This window comes from Sphaerodactylus townsendi, linkage group LG10, assembly GCF_021028975.2.
Source record: "Sphaerodactylus townsendi isolate TG3544 linkage group LG10, MPM_Stown_v2.3, whole genome shotgun sequence".
NCBI lineage: Eukaryota > Metazoa > Chordata > Lepidosauria > Squamata > Sphaerodactylidae > Sphaerodactylus > Sphaerodactylus townsendi.
In genome coordinates this window covers 50,690,511-50,702,704 of record NC_059434.1, presented here as the reverse complement: position 1 = coordinate 50,702,704, position 12,194 = coordinate 50,690,511, and the positions used below count along the sequence as shown (strand labels likewise).

Sequence of the window (12,194 nt, the reverse complement as noted above, 5' to 3'; positions counted from 1 at the left end):
GGGGTGGGGGGGGGGGGGGGTGGGGGGGGGGGGGGGTGGGGGGGGGGGGGGGTGGGGGGGGGGGGGGGTGGGGGGGGGGGGGGGTGGGGGGGGGGGGGGGTGGGGGGGGGGGGGGGTGGGGGGGGGGGGGGGTGGGGGGGGGGGGGGGTGGGGGGGGGGGGGGGTGGGGGGGGGGGGGGGTGGGGGGGGGGGGGGGTGGGGGGGGGGGGGGGTGGGGGGGGGGGGGGGTGGGGGGGGGGGGGGGTGGGGGGGGGGGGGGGTGGGGGGGGGGGGGGGTGGGGGGGGGGGGGGGTGGGGGGGGGGGGGGGTGGGGGGGGGGGGGGGTGGGGGGGGGGGGGGGTGGGGGGGGGGGGGGGTGGGGGGGGGGGGGGGTGGGGGGGGGGGGGGGTGGGGGGGGGGGGGGGTGGGGGGGGGGGGGGGTGGGGGGGGGGGGGGGTGGGGGGGGGGGGGGGTGGGGGGGGGGGGGGGTGGGGGGGGGGGGGGGTGGGGGGGGGGGGGGGTGGGGGGGGGGGGGGGTGGGGGGGGGGGGGGGTGGGGGGGGGGGGGGGTGGGGGGGGGGGGGGGTGGGGGGGGGGGGGGGTGGGGGGGGGGGGGGGTGGGGGGGGGGGGGGGTGGGGGGGGGGGGGGGTGGGGGGGGGGGGGGGTGGGGGGGGGGGGGGGTGGGGGGGGGGGGGGGTGGGGGGGGGGGGGGGTGGGGGGGGGGGGGGGTGGGGGGGGGGGGGGGTGGGGGGGGGGGGGGGTGGGGGGGGGGGGGGGTGGGGGGGGGGGGGGGTGGGGGGGGGGGGGGGTGGGGGGGGGGGGGGGTGGGGGGGGGGGGGGGTGGGGGGGGGGGGGGGTGGGGGGGGGGGGGGGTGGGGGGGGGGGGGGGTGGGGGGGGGGGGGGGTGGGGGGGGGGGGGGGTGGGGGGGGGGGGGGGTGGGGGGGGGGGGGGGTGGGGGGGGGGGGGGGTGGGGGGGGGGGGGGGTGGGGGGGGGGGGGGGTGGGGGGGGGGGGGGGTGGGGGGGGGGGGGGGTGGGGGGGGGGGGGGGTGGGGGGGGGGGGGGGTGGGGGGGGGGGGGGGTGGGGGGGGGGGGGGGTGGGGGGGGGGGGGGGTGGGGGGGGGGGGGGGTGGGGGGGGGGGGGGGTGGGGGGGGGGGGGGGTGGGGGGGGGGGGGGGTGGGGGGGGGGGGGGGTGGGGGGGGGGGGGGGTGGGGGGGGGGGGGGGTGGGGGGGGGGGGGGGTGGGGGGGGGGGGGGGTGGGGGGGGGGGGGGGTGGGGGGGGGGGGGGGTGGGGGGGGGGGGGGGTGGGGGGGGGGGGGGGTGGGGGGGGGGGGGGGTGGGGGGGGGGGGGGGTGGGGGGGGGGGGGGGTGGGGGGGGGGGGGGGTGGGGGGGGGGGGGGGTGGGGGGGGGGGGGGGTGGGGGGGGGGGGGGGTGGGGGGGGGGGGGGGTGGGGGGGGGGGGGGGTGGGGGGGGGGGGGGGTGGGGGGGGGGGGGGGTGGGGGGGGGGGGGGGTGGGGGGGGGGGGGGGTGGGGGGGGGGGGGGGTGGGGGGGGGGGGGGGTGGGGGGGGGGGGGGGTGGGGGGGGGGGGGGGTGGGGGGGGGGGGGGGTGGGGGGGGGGGGGGGTGGGGGGGGGGGGGGGTGGGGGGGGGGGGGGGTGGGGGGGGGGGGGGGTGGGGGGGGGGGGGGGTGGGGGGGGGGGGGGGTGGGGGGGGGGGGGGGTGGGGGGGGGGGGGGGTGGGGGGGGGGGGGGGTGGGGGGGGGGGGGGGTGGGGGGGGGGGGGGGTGGGGGGGGGGGGGGGTGGGGGGGGGGGGGGGTGGGGGGGGGGGGGGGTGGGGGGGGGGGGGGGTGGGGGGGGGGGGGGGTGGGGGGGGGGGGGGGTGGGGGGGGGGGGGGGTGGGGGGGGGGGGGGGTGGGGGGGGGGGGGGGTGGGGGGGGGGGGGGGTGGGGGGGGGGGGGGGTGGGGGGGGGGGGGGGTGGGGGGGGGGGGGGGTGGGGGGGGGGGGGGGTGGGGGGGGGGGGGGGTGGGGGGGGGGGGGGGTGGGGGGGGGGGGGGGTGGGGGGGGGGGGGGGTGGGGGGGGGGGGGGGTGGGGGGGGGGGGGGGTGGGGGGGGGGGGGGGTGGGGGGGGGGGGGGGTGGGGGGGGGGGGGGGTGGGGGGGGGGGGGGGTGGGGGGGGGGGGGGGTGGGGGGGGGGGGGGGTGGGGGGGGGGGGGGGTGGGGGGGGGGGGGGGTGGGGGGGGGGGGGGGTGGGGGGGGGGGGGGGTGGGGGGGGGGGGGGGTGGGGGGGGGGGGGGGTGGGGGGGGGGGGGGGTGGGGGGGGGGGGGGGTGGGGGGGGGGGGGGGTGGGGGGGGGGGGGGGTGGGGGGGGGGGGGGGTGGGGGGGGGGGGGGGTGGGGGGGGGGGGGGGTGGGGGGGGGGGGGGGTGGGGGGGGGGGGGGGTGGGGGGGGGGGGGGGTGGGGGGGGGGGGGGGTGGGGGGGGGGGGGGGTGGGGGGGGGGGGGGGTGGGGGGGGGGGGGGGTGGGGGGGGGGGGGGGTGGGGGGGGGGGGGGGTGGGGGGGGGGGGGGGTGGGGGGGGGGGGGGGTGGGGGGGGGGGGGGGTGGGGGGGGGGGGGGGTGGGGGGGGGGGGGGGTGGGGGGGGGGGGGGGTGGGGGGGGGGGGGGGTGGGGGGGGGGGGGGGTGGGGGGGGGGGGGGGTGGGGGGGGGGGGGGGTGGGGGGGGGGGGGGGTGGGGGGGGGGGGGGGTGGGGGGGGGGGGGGGTGGGGGGGGGGGGGGGTGGGGGGGGGGGGGGGTGGGGGGGGGGGGGGGTGGGGGGGGGGGGGGGTGGGGGGGGGGGGGGGTGGGGGGGGGGGGGGGTGGGGGGGGGGGGGGGTGGGGGGGGGGGGGGGTGGGGGGGGGGGGGGGTGGGGGGGGGGGGGGGTGGGGGGGGGGGGGGGTGGGGGGGGGGGGGGGTGGGGGGGGGGGGGGGTGGGGGGGGGGGGGGGTGGGGGGGGGGGGGGGTGGGGGGGGGGGGGGGTGGGGGGGGGGGGGGGTGGGGGGGGGGGGGGGTGGGGGGGGGGGGGGGTGGGGGGGGGGGGGGGTGGGGGGGGGGGGGGGTGGGGGGGGGGGGGGGTGGGGGGGGGGGGGGGTGGGGGGGGGGGGGGGTGGGGGGGGGGGGGGGTGGGGGGGGGGGGGGGTGGGGGGGGGGGGGGGTGGGGGGGGGGGGGGGTGGGGGGGGGGGGGGGTGGGGGGGGGGGGGGGTGGGGGGGGGGGGGGGTGGGGGGGGGGGGGGGTGGGGGGGGGGGGGGGTGGGGGGGGGGGGGGGTGGGGGGGGGGGGGGGTGGGGGGGGGGGGGGGTGGGGGGGGGGGGGGGTGGGGGGGGGGGGGGGTGGGGGGGGGGGGGGGTGGGGGGGGGGGGGGGTGGGGGGGGGGGGGGGTGGGGGGGGGGGGGGGTGGGGGGGGGGGGGGGTGGGGGGGGGGGGGGGTGGGGGGGGGGGGGGGTGGGGGGGGGGGGGGGTGGGGGGGGGGGGGGGTGGGGGGGGGGGGGGGTGGGGGGGGGGGGGGGTGGGGGGGGGGGGGGGTGGGGGGGGGGGGGGGTGGGGGGGGGGGGGGGTGGGGGGGGGGGGGGGTGGGGGGGGGGGGGGGTGGGGGGGGGGGGGGGTGGGGGGGGGGGGGGGTGGGGGGGGGGGGGGGTGGGGGGGGGGGGGGGTGGGGGGGGGGGGGGGTGGGGGGGGGGGGGGGTGGGGGGGGGGGGGGGTGGGGGGGGGGGGGGGTGGGGGGGGGGGGGGGTGGGGGGGGGGGGGGGTGGGGGGGGGGGGGGGTGGGGGGGGGGGGGGGTGGGGGGGGGGGGGGGTGGGGGGGGGGGGGGGTGGGGGGGGGGGGGGGTGGGGGGGGGGGGGGGTGGGGGGGGGGGGGGGTGGGGGGGGGGGGGGGTGGGGGGGGGGGGGGGTGGGGGGGGGGGGGGGTGGGGGGGGGGGGGGGTGGGGGGGGGGGGGGGTGGGGGGGGGGGGGGGTGGGGGGGGGGGGGGGTGGGGGGGGGGGGGGGTGGGGGGGGGGGGGGGTGGGGGGGGGGGGGGGTGGGGGGGGGGGGGGGTGGGGGGGGGGGGGGGTGGGGGGGGGGGGGGGTGGGGGGGGGGGGGGGTGGGGGGGGGGGGGGGTGGGGGGGGGGGGGGGTGGGGGGGGGGGGGGGTGGGGGGGGGGGGGGGTGGGGGGGGGGGGGGGTGGGGGGGGGGGGGGGTGGGGGGGGGGGGGGGTGGGGGGGGGGGGGGGTGGGGGGGGGGGGGGGTGGGGGGGGGGGGGGGTGGGGGGGGGGGGGGGTGGGGGGGGGGGGGGGTGGGGGGGGGGGGGGGTGGGGGGGGGGGGGGGTGGGGGGGGGGGGGGGTGGGGGGGGGGGGGGGTGGGGGGGGGGGGGGGTGGGGGGGGGGGGGGGTGGGGGGGGGGGGGGGTGGGGGGGGGGGGGGGTGGGGGGGGGGGGGGGTGGGGGGGGGGGGGGGTGGGGGGGGGGGGGGGTGGGGGGGGGGGGGGGTGGGGGGGGGGGGGGGTGGGGGGGGGGGGGGGTGGGGGGGGGGGGGGGTGGGGGGGGGGGGGGGTGGGGGGGGGGGGGGGTGGGGGGGGGGGGGGGTGGGGGGGGGGGGGGGTGGGGGGGGGGGGGGGTGGGGGGGGGGGGGGGTGGGGGGGGGGGGGGGTGGGGGGGGGGGGGGGTGGGGGGGGGGGGGGGTGGGGGGGGGGGGGGGTGGGGGGGGGGGGGGGTGGGGGGGGGGGGGGGTGGGGGGGGGGGGGGGTGGGGGGGGGGGGGGGGGGGGGGGGGGGGGGGGGGGGGGGGGGGGGGGTGGGGGGGGGGGGCAGCAGCGTCGCCTGTCGCGGCAGCGGCGACCTGAAGGCGGCGTTTTTACCTTAGGCATTCGTTTATGGAGCGTCTTGAAGGCTTGGCCTAAGATAATGTAGCCAACTTTTTGATGAAGACTGCAGTATCTGTAAACTAAGAACTTCAAGACGGTAACTATTTGGTGTGTCTTTACACAGCATTTAATTGTCTACTGAGACTAGAAGAGATGCAGCTTGGTTTTCTGGGCCCTGCTATATAAAGTGGAGCTAAGCTTCACAAGAACAGAGAGATCAGTTGATCTTACTGCCTCATTCTTCACTAAATGAATTAACTGAGCATCTAGATTTGCAGCCGCTTCATTGAGTGAAGAGACTTCCCAAACTACAGTTCAGTGTGGTTCAGAACACTGACATCCATACACATATATACAGTTCCAGCCTAGCTTGATGACTTCTTTTGCTCAAGCTCTGAATATGTGATCTGAACATGTGATTAATGAGGCATCATGTAGGAGATATCAAGTGCTGGCTAAGCAATGAGCAGTCATAGCCTGTTGAAATCGCTTATCACTCAGACACCCCTTACGACTCTTTCACAAGGACAAAGTCCCTCCCCCCACTCCAGTAGAGGAGCTTCCTTGATTACATTTGATTATGATGTCACCACTGGCGTAATGCCCATTGGGCAAGGTGGGCAGCTGCCCAGGGCATCACCTTGTGGGGGGCATCAAAATGCTGGGTTCGTTTTTGGGTATTTTTAGTGGTTTTCCATTTTCGGCCTGCAGGGGGCGCAGTTTTTAGGCTAGCGGCACCAAAATTTCAGCGTATCATAAGGAGACTGTCCAAGTTTGGTGAGGTTTGGTTCAGGGAGTCCAAAGTTATGGACTCCCTAAGGGGGTGCCCCTATCCCTCATTGTTTCCAATGGGAGCTAATAGGAGATGGGGGCTACAGTTTTGAGGGCCCATAACTTTGGCTCCCCTGAACCATTTGCACCCAAACTTGGGAAGTATCATTAGGCCAGTCTCCTGACGGGACCCTGAAAGTTACAGAGACTGTGCTTATCAGAAATGTACCACCCACAGCCTGCAACTTGCGTGGCTTAGCAATGCAGAAAACTCAATGCAGAACAAAGATTCTTGGGCAAATTTCTAGGATGTTCCTGCAGGGGGTGCATTTTTGGATGTATCGGCACCAAAATTTCAGGGTATCATCTGGAGATGATGGCACCCCCCCAAGTTTGGTGCAGTTTGGTTCAGGGGGGCCAAAGTTATGGACCCTCAAAACTGTAGCCCCCATCTCCTATTAGCTCCCATTGGAAACAATGGGGGATGGGGCACCCCCTTTGGGAGTCCATAACTTTGGACTCCTTGAACCAAACCTCACCAAACTTGGGGAGTAGCATAAGGACAGTCTCCTGATGATATATTGGTGCTGATATGTCTAAAAATGCACCCCCTGCAGGCACCAATGTCCAAAAACTTTTTGGTCATGGTGAAGTGGCCGCCCATGGTGGGGGCATCCAACTCAGGTTTTGCCCAGGGCTACAGTTTGCCCAGGGCTGCCTTGTTACGCCCCTGTCACCAATCTAGATTACACTTTTTTGTGATGCCATTGCTATGCTGGCCATGCAACATTTGACACATTATATTGCTTGCTTGGCCAACCCCATGATGTCACCCATCACTTCTTTCAAACAAAAAATCAAGCAGCCCAGAAGAGCTTTTGTATTCTACCTTATCTCAAGGTAGCCAACAAAACAGTCCACTGACAAAGTAAAACACACAAATTAAAAGTGTACCTAGTTCTCCCTTCCCAGTGTTATGCTCACAATAGCACTGAGAAACACATTAGGCTGAAAGATTTTGTGACTAACCCAAAGCTACCTAGTGAGGTTCATCTGAATGAGGTCCTCCCAGATGCTAATCCAATATTCTAGCTACTCCATTAAACGTAGTAAGCAGCCCTTTTCTTACTACAGGCCTCTAATGGATAGGACAGATGCTGTACATATTTTTAGCCACCAAGCAGAGAAATCTCTGCAGAAAGAGGTTCAAACTCCCAGAGACCCAAACATATATACCAGTATAGCCTATATGCTACAACAACTCTTTTACTAGGGAAAACACCAGAGCCACACAGGGACGAATGCTGTTTTAAGGATTCACCTGAAAGGAGAAAGCTAAGTAATACTTTTCTCATATAATGTGTGTGTGTTAGCTACCACTCCCCTCTCTAGCAAAATAGTTGTACTTTTTTTCTGAGGATACAGTTAAGTCAACAGGGAACATAGGAAAGGTGTACTCTGACAATATTATAGAAGAAGTAACCTGAAATGATAAAAGTTCAGAGAACCGGCCATTGCATAGGGACAGATGGCACCTTCCTCCATTCTAGCGACGTTCCACTAGCCAATCAAAGTGTCAGTGACAAGTTCCAATTTCACAGTTACAACACACAAGGCCTGTTTGTATGGATTAAAAAGGATTATATGGGTTTAAAGGGGCCTTTTGAACGCAAATAGCAGCTCTAATTATATTATATGGCAGAGAAGGTGAGGATCAACTATAAACCCCATAATATCCCAAGTTATTTTCTCATTTTAAAAAAATGCTGAATGTTCTTTTTTTTAAGTTAACTTTTCATGGACATTCACCATGGAAAGTACTTCTGATGTAAGGTAATGTAGTGGACAACATATTTTCTACTAGCTAAATGCCTGTTGCAGGAGACTTGTGGTACACATAGCCACATTCTCCTACCCCGCATAAGCCACCCTTAAGAGAGACTAACTGGGATCTGGAATCACTTCAAGTCACAGGTAAGTAACTGCAGATGCATCTGGAGAGTCCTGCTTTTTCAGCTAGACCGCAAAGTGCTACCTCCCCTTGCTCATCCATAGGCAACAAAAGCATCTGCTTTACTTTCCACCCTCCCTGTGCAGCAGCTACCACTTCTCTGTTAAAAGCCACTGCTGTGGGCTCTGAAATCAGAGATCACCACACCTTCCTTTCCTCGCATATACGGTATATACTCGTATATAAGTTGACCCGCATATAAGTTGAGGAACCTAATTTTACCACAAAAAACTGGAAAAACTTATTGACTCATGTATAAGTCTAGAGTGGGAAATGCAGCAGCTACTGGTAAATTTCAAAAATAAAAATAGATACCAATAAAATGTTTTAAAACAGTATGGTATCAACAATAACTTTAAAAGTTCTGAAGTGGAATATATATAACTCTCACAGACAGTATCTCTTCAGAGTTTCATAGGGAAGATGCTCAACAAGAACCCCCTTTTAAAAAGTCCCTACAGGTTCTCCTTCAACACGGATAGCTTATCATTACACAGTGAAGATGCTTGCGTGGTGATGGCAGCCGCTGCCCCAAAGCAAGTCTTTTTTGCAGGTCTGCAAGCTTAGCTGGACAGAAGTCCCACCTGCTTTCCAAAAACACTGGGTGGGGGCCGAGAAAAGTGCTGGCAGTGGCTGCACCCCAGGGCACCCTGTGTGTGTGTGGGGGGGGGGGCGATTCCTGCCACCATGGACTCCAATGGTGCGGATTTCCCAATGAGTATGGCTCCCCAGCATTCATGGAGCTTCCTGGCATGAACAAAAATTCCGTAACATATAAATTTAATTTTATTGTTCTGGACTTCGGTTTTAATTGATTAACATGGCTGCTCCTCTTCAAATTTACACAAAACATTCAATTGGATTTCCCTCCTTCCTGGAATAAATACTTCTTCCACAGGTATACAAATTCAAATACTCATGTGGCCCTTATGCCACTGTGACGAATAATTGTGACATATTGAAACAGCCTAGACACACCAAAGTCCATTGAAATCAATTAGCACTGTAGGAAGTGACCCTGGATCTATGCTGTATGTTCTGCAATGTGGACCCCTGTCTGTGGGCACAGCACAGGTATTCCCATCCTCTGTTTAGGACTGGGATTTAAGGAATGAATGATGATATCGTAAGGATTATCATTTCACTGACACAAAAAATGTTAATGTTACATTCTAGGTGTAGTTGGCAATTTCTACCATTTGTGCTTACCTAATTCAGACAGCAGAGGTCTCTCTCATGCTGTCCTTTCTCCATACTTTCTCAGTATATTTTCAACAAATATATTTCTCTTACCACTAACTACAACCTCCCCAAAGCACATTATACAATTCCAGAGGAATAGACATGTAAATAAGCACTACATGTGTATTGGCATGAACTTTTGTGATCCAGAGCACATTTCTTCAGATTAATTCATTAAGCTATGGCCCTTTCCGCACAAGCCAAAAACGGCGGCCTGGGGATGGCAAAAACGCCGTCCCCAGGCCGCCGTTCGCACAGGCGGCGCTGCTGAAACGCAGCAGCGCCGACCTGGCTCCCCTTCCCCCCCCCTCAGGGCGGTGTCAGGCCGCCCTCAAAAACACCCGTTTAAAGGGTAGTTTTTGAGTAAACAGCGTGTTCCCGGCGGCGCAGTGCAAACAGCACCGCCGGGAACACGCTGTTTCCCCGTCCCACTCCCACTTACCTCGTCGCCGTTGTCGCCCTGCTGTCCTCCTAAGACCCTCCCTCGCTGTCCTCTGACCCCTGGAAGTGGGAGAGGGACGGGGAAGAGGCGGCTCCGCGCGGAGCTGCCTCTCCTGCGCCGGCCTCTGCTGGGGCCGCTCGCACGCTTGCAGGATGCAACAGGCTTCAAAAGGAACAAACCGATTTATTTCTCTAGTCAGCTTCCCGCTTTTTGAATTCTTGCCTCTGAATGTTGTTCTGAGGAGCAGACCAATAGGGATGAGAACTGATAAATTAGTGAAATTTAATAATACTTATTGCCAAGAATGCTCAAGGCATTTATCATGTTGTGAGAGGTATTGCAAAATGTTTATTAAATGCTCTAAGAGAATAGTGTTAAGTGGTTATGGGTGCACATAATACGATCCAAATCCTTTGGGGAAAAGACAGTGTGGAATGTTTTACCTTTAACTTGCTCTTATAATTCTTGTTTTATTTGCCAATGTATGACTGTTGTTAAAAGTGGCCTACAACTACATCATATATAAAGCAATGTTTCCTTCCAGTATTTCAAAGATCTGTCAGGATGCTTAGTTTTGTTTGTTGGAGTCTAAATAACTAATGTAACCCATCCAAAATATTAAGCTAGAAAAACTGATTCTGTATGTGTGCAATTGATGGTATTCCCCCCTCCCCTTTAAATAGAACACAACTCTAAAGTACGGGATTCAAGAGTTGAAAAGATTAATTCAACCATGATGAATGCAGATACGGATGGTAGGTAGTATTTTATTCTATTTTTGTGTTCATTCATTCATGACAATATTTAGATGTTCTCAAGATGATCTATTTCTTAACAGCTGTTGAGGCTGAAAATCAAGTAGAATTGGAAGAGAAAACACGGCTTATTAATCAGGTTTTGGAACTGCAACATACACTTGAAGGTTAGTGACTTTCACCCAGAAGGGTAACTTACTTACAAGCACAGTTGTATATGCATACAGCAATCTTGTACCCTGTTTAACCTGATGAACGTTTAGGCAAGCCAGGTGACCTCAGGTGTGAATGTGAGCTTCAGTTTTACGAATGCACTGACAATCTACAGTCAGGTTGCCAATAACCTGTAAGAAAGTGCCTGGCCTCTTTAACAGAGGCTGGGAAATATTTCTCCTGGTTGTTAGAAACCCTGTCTGCAGGTTGCATTGCAATTAAGAAAATTAAACATCCTATTGGACTGTGCCCATTTTATTCAGTACAATAACTGGTGTGGGTGCTATTGTATGAACTTACATGGGGTCAGCAATTGATCACATTTGTGCTCAACAGGGTATGTTTCACATGGGATTATTTGAAGGTGACATGGCTAAGCAGGGACTTGAAGTTGAATTTCCTTCATTCAAACCAAGTGCTCTGCTGCCACCACATTGATGTGTTTTGTTTTTAGTGTAAACATGATATTAGAAGGAAAGTTGACCAGGTAATCACTAATTAAAATGCCTATGAGTGTCATAGGTGAAAGAGAAATCAGAAGAGATTTAGCATTGTGGTCAGAAGACAAGAAACAAGCCATAGTTTGTGGTTTTGAATGCAGTCATGCTGGAGTTAGTTGCAAACCAGGAAGATACAATAGTATAATACTAATCTGTGATCTTCTCTACTTGGCCTACAGATCTATCTGCCAGAGTTGATGCTGTTAAGGAAGAAAACCTGAAACTGAAATCAGAAAATCAAGTTCTTGGACAATACATAGAAAATCTTATGTCTGCCTCTAGTGTTTTTCAGATTACTGACACAAAAAGCAAACGAAAGTAAGGCATGGATAACCTAATTGTAACATTGTATTGTTCCTGCTTTTGTTTTGAATTCTATCACTACATGAGTCAATACTGTTCAGATCGTCATGAACAACTGGACTGTGCAAGTATATAGAGATAGTGTAGAGGAAAATATTTATTTTAAGTTTGAAGATGAGCGCTTTTGAAATTGAACTCTGCTTTTGTGTTAAGCAAATGTTATACACTGCCAACTACTTTTAAATAACTCAGTTTTTACTGTGGTACTATTCACTAGCAAACTGAACCCCCTTCCGCACATGCAAAACAATGCATTTTCAAACCACTTTCACAACTGTTTGCAAGTGGATTTTGCCATTCTGCACAGCTTCAAAGAGCACTGAAAGCAGTTTGAAAGTGCATTATTCTGCATGTGCGGAATGAGCCTAAGAGAGTTGTGTAGAGTGGTGTGAAAATTCTTGTTTGGAATGAGCTATTTGCATGACTTTCCCTTGGCTCCAAAACAAAGGTTAAACAAAACAAAAGGAAGTAGCTTGTGGAACTCACTGATACAGGATGTGGTCATGGGTAACAATTTGGAAGGCTGTAAAAGGGGGAATGGACAAATTTGGGCTAATCATGAAGGATGTTTACCATTGCAAAAGATTATAGTTTTGATGAAGATGGGGCATAAGTAAACTTCTTTAATCTTTACAGGGAATCATCTCCCAGGATGACATCTCTTCACATGTCATGGAGAATGAGAGTCTGGGGGATGGAGGGTGCCAGTCTGAGGTGGTGGAAGATGCTCCCTTAGATTTGACCCCTTCCTCAGCTGGTGATCAACTATCCTCTTGCACAGAGGATGCCCCTGGGGAGATGGGAGGCTCCTTGCAGAAGACAATTCAATCATTAGGAATGTAGAGTTGGGTTTGTGAGAGGCGTGATGACTGCATGGTGACTTCGCCTGCCTGGTGTGAAGTTTGCAGATGTCACGTTTCGTCTAGATAGGCTGATAGACAGTGCTGGAGTGGAATCAGCAGTTGTGGTCCACATTGGCACCAACGACATTGGGAAATGTAGCCAGGAGGTTCTGGAGGCTAAATTTAGGCTGCTAGGTA

The 12,194-nt window shown here is 63.0% G+C and overlaps 1 protein-coding gene across 1 annotated transcript; it reads left to right on the top strand.

Annotated features, from left to right (window-relative positions):
• Positions 1–9,981: 9,981 nt before the first annotated feature.
• On the top strand, positions 9,982–11,374 carry SCOC (short coiled-coil protein). The gene is made up of 3 exons (XM_048508841.1): positions 9,982–10,078; positions 10,162–10,245; positions 10,971–11,374. The coding sequence occupies exons 1-3, from the start codon at positions 10,057–10,059 to the stop codon at positions 11,111–11,113; spliced, it is 249 nt and encodes an 82-aa protein (XP_048364798.1). The 5' UTR covers positions 9,982–10,056; the 3' UTR covers positions 11,114–11,374.
• Positions 11,375–12,194: the final 820 nt, after the last annotated feature.

Bases quoted from the DNA above. Each gene is read 5' to 3' on its own strand.
- SCOC (XM_048508841.1), top strand. From the start codon at position 10,057: ATGATGAATGCAGATACGGATG. The intron at 10,079-10,161 runs GTAGGTAGTATT...ATTTCTTAACAG, and splicing joins GATGAATGCAGATACGGATG to CTGTTGAGGCTGAAAATCAA. The intron at 10,246-10,970 runs GTTAGTGACTTT...CTTGGCCTACAG, and splicing joins ACTGCAACATACACTTGAAG to ATCTATCTGCCAGAGTTGAT.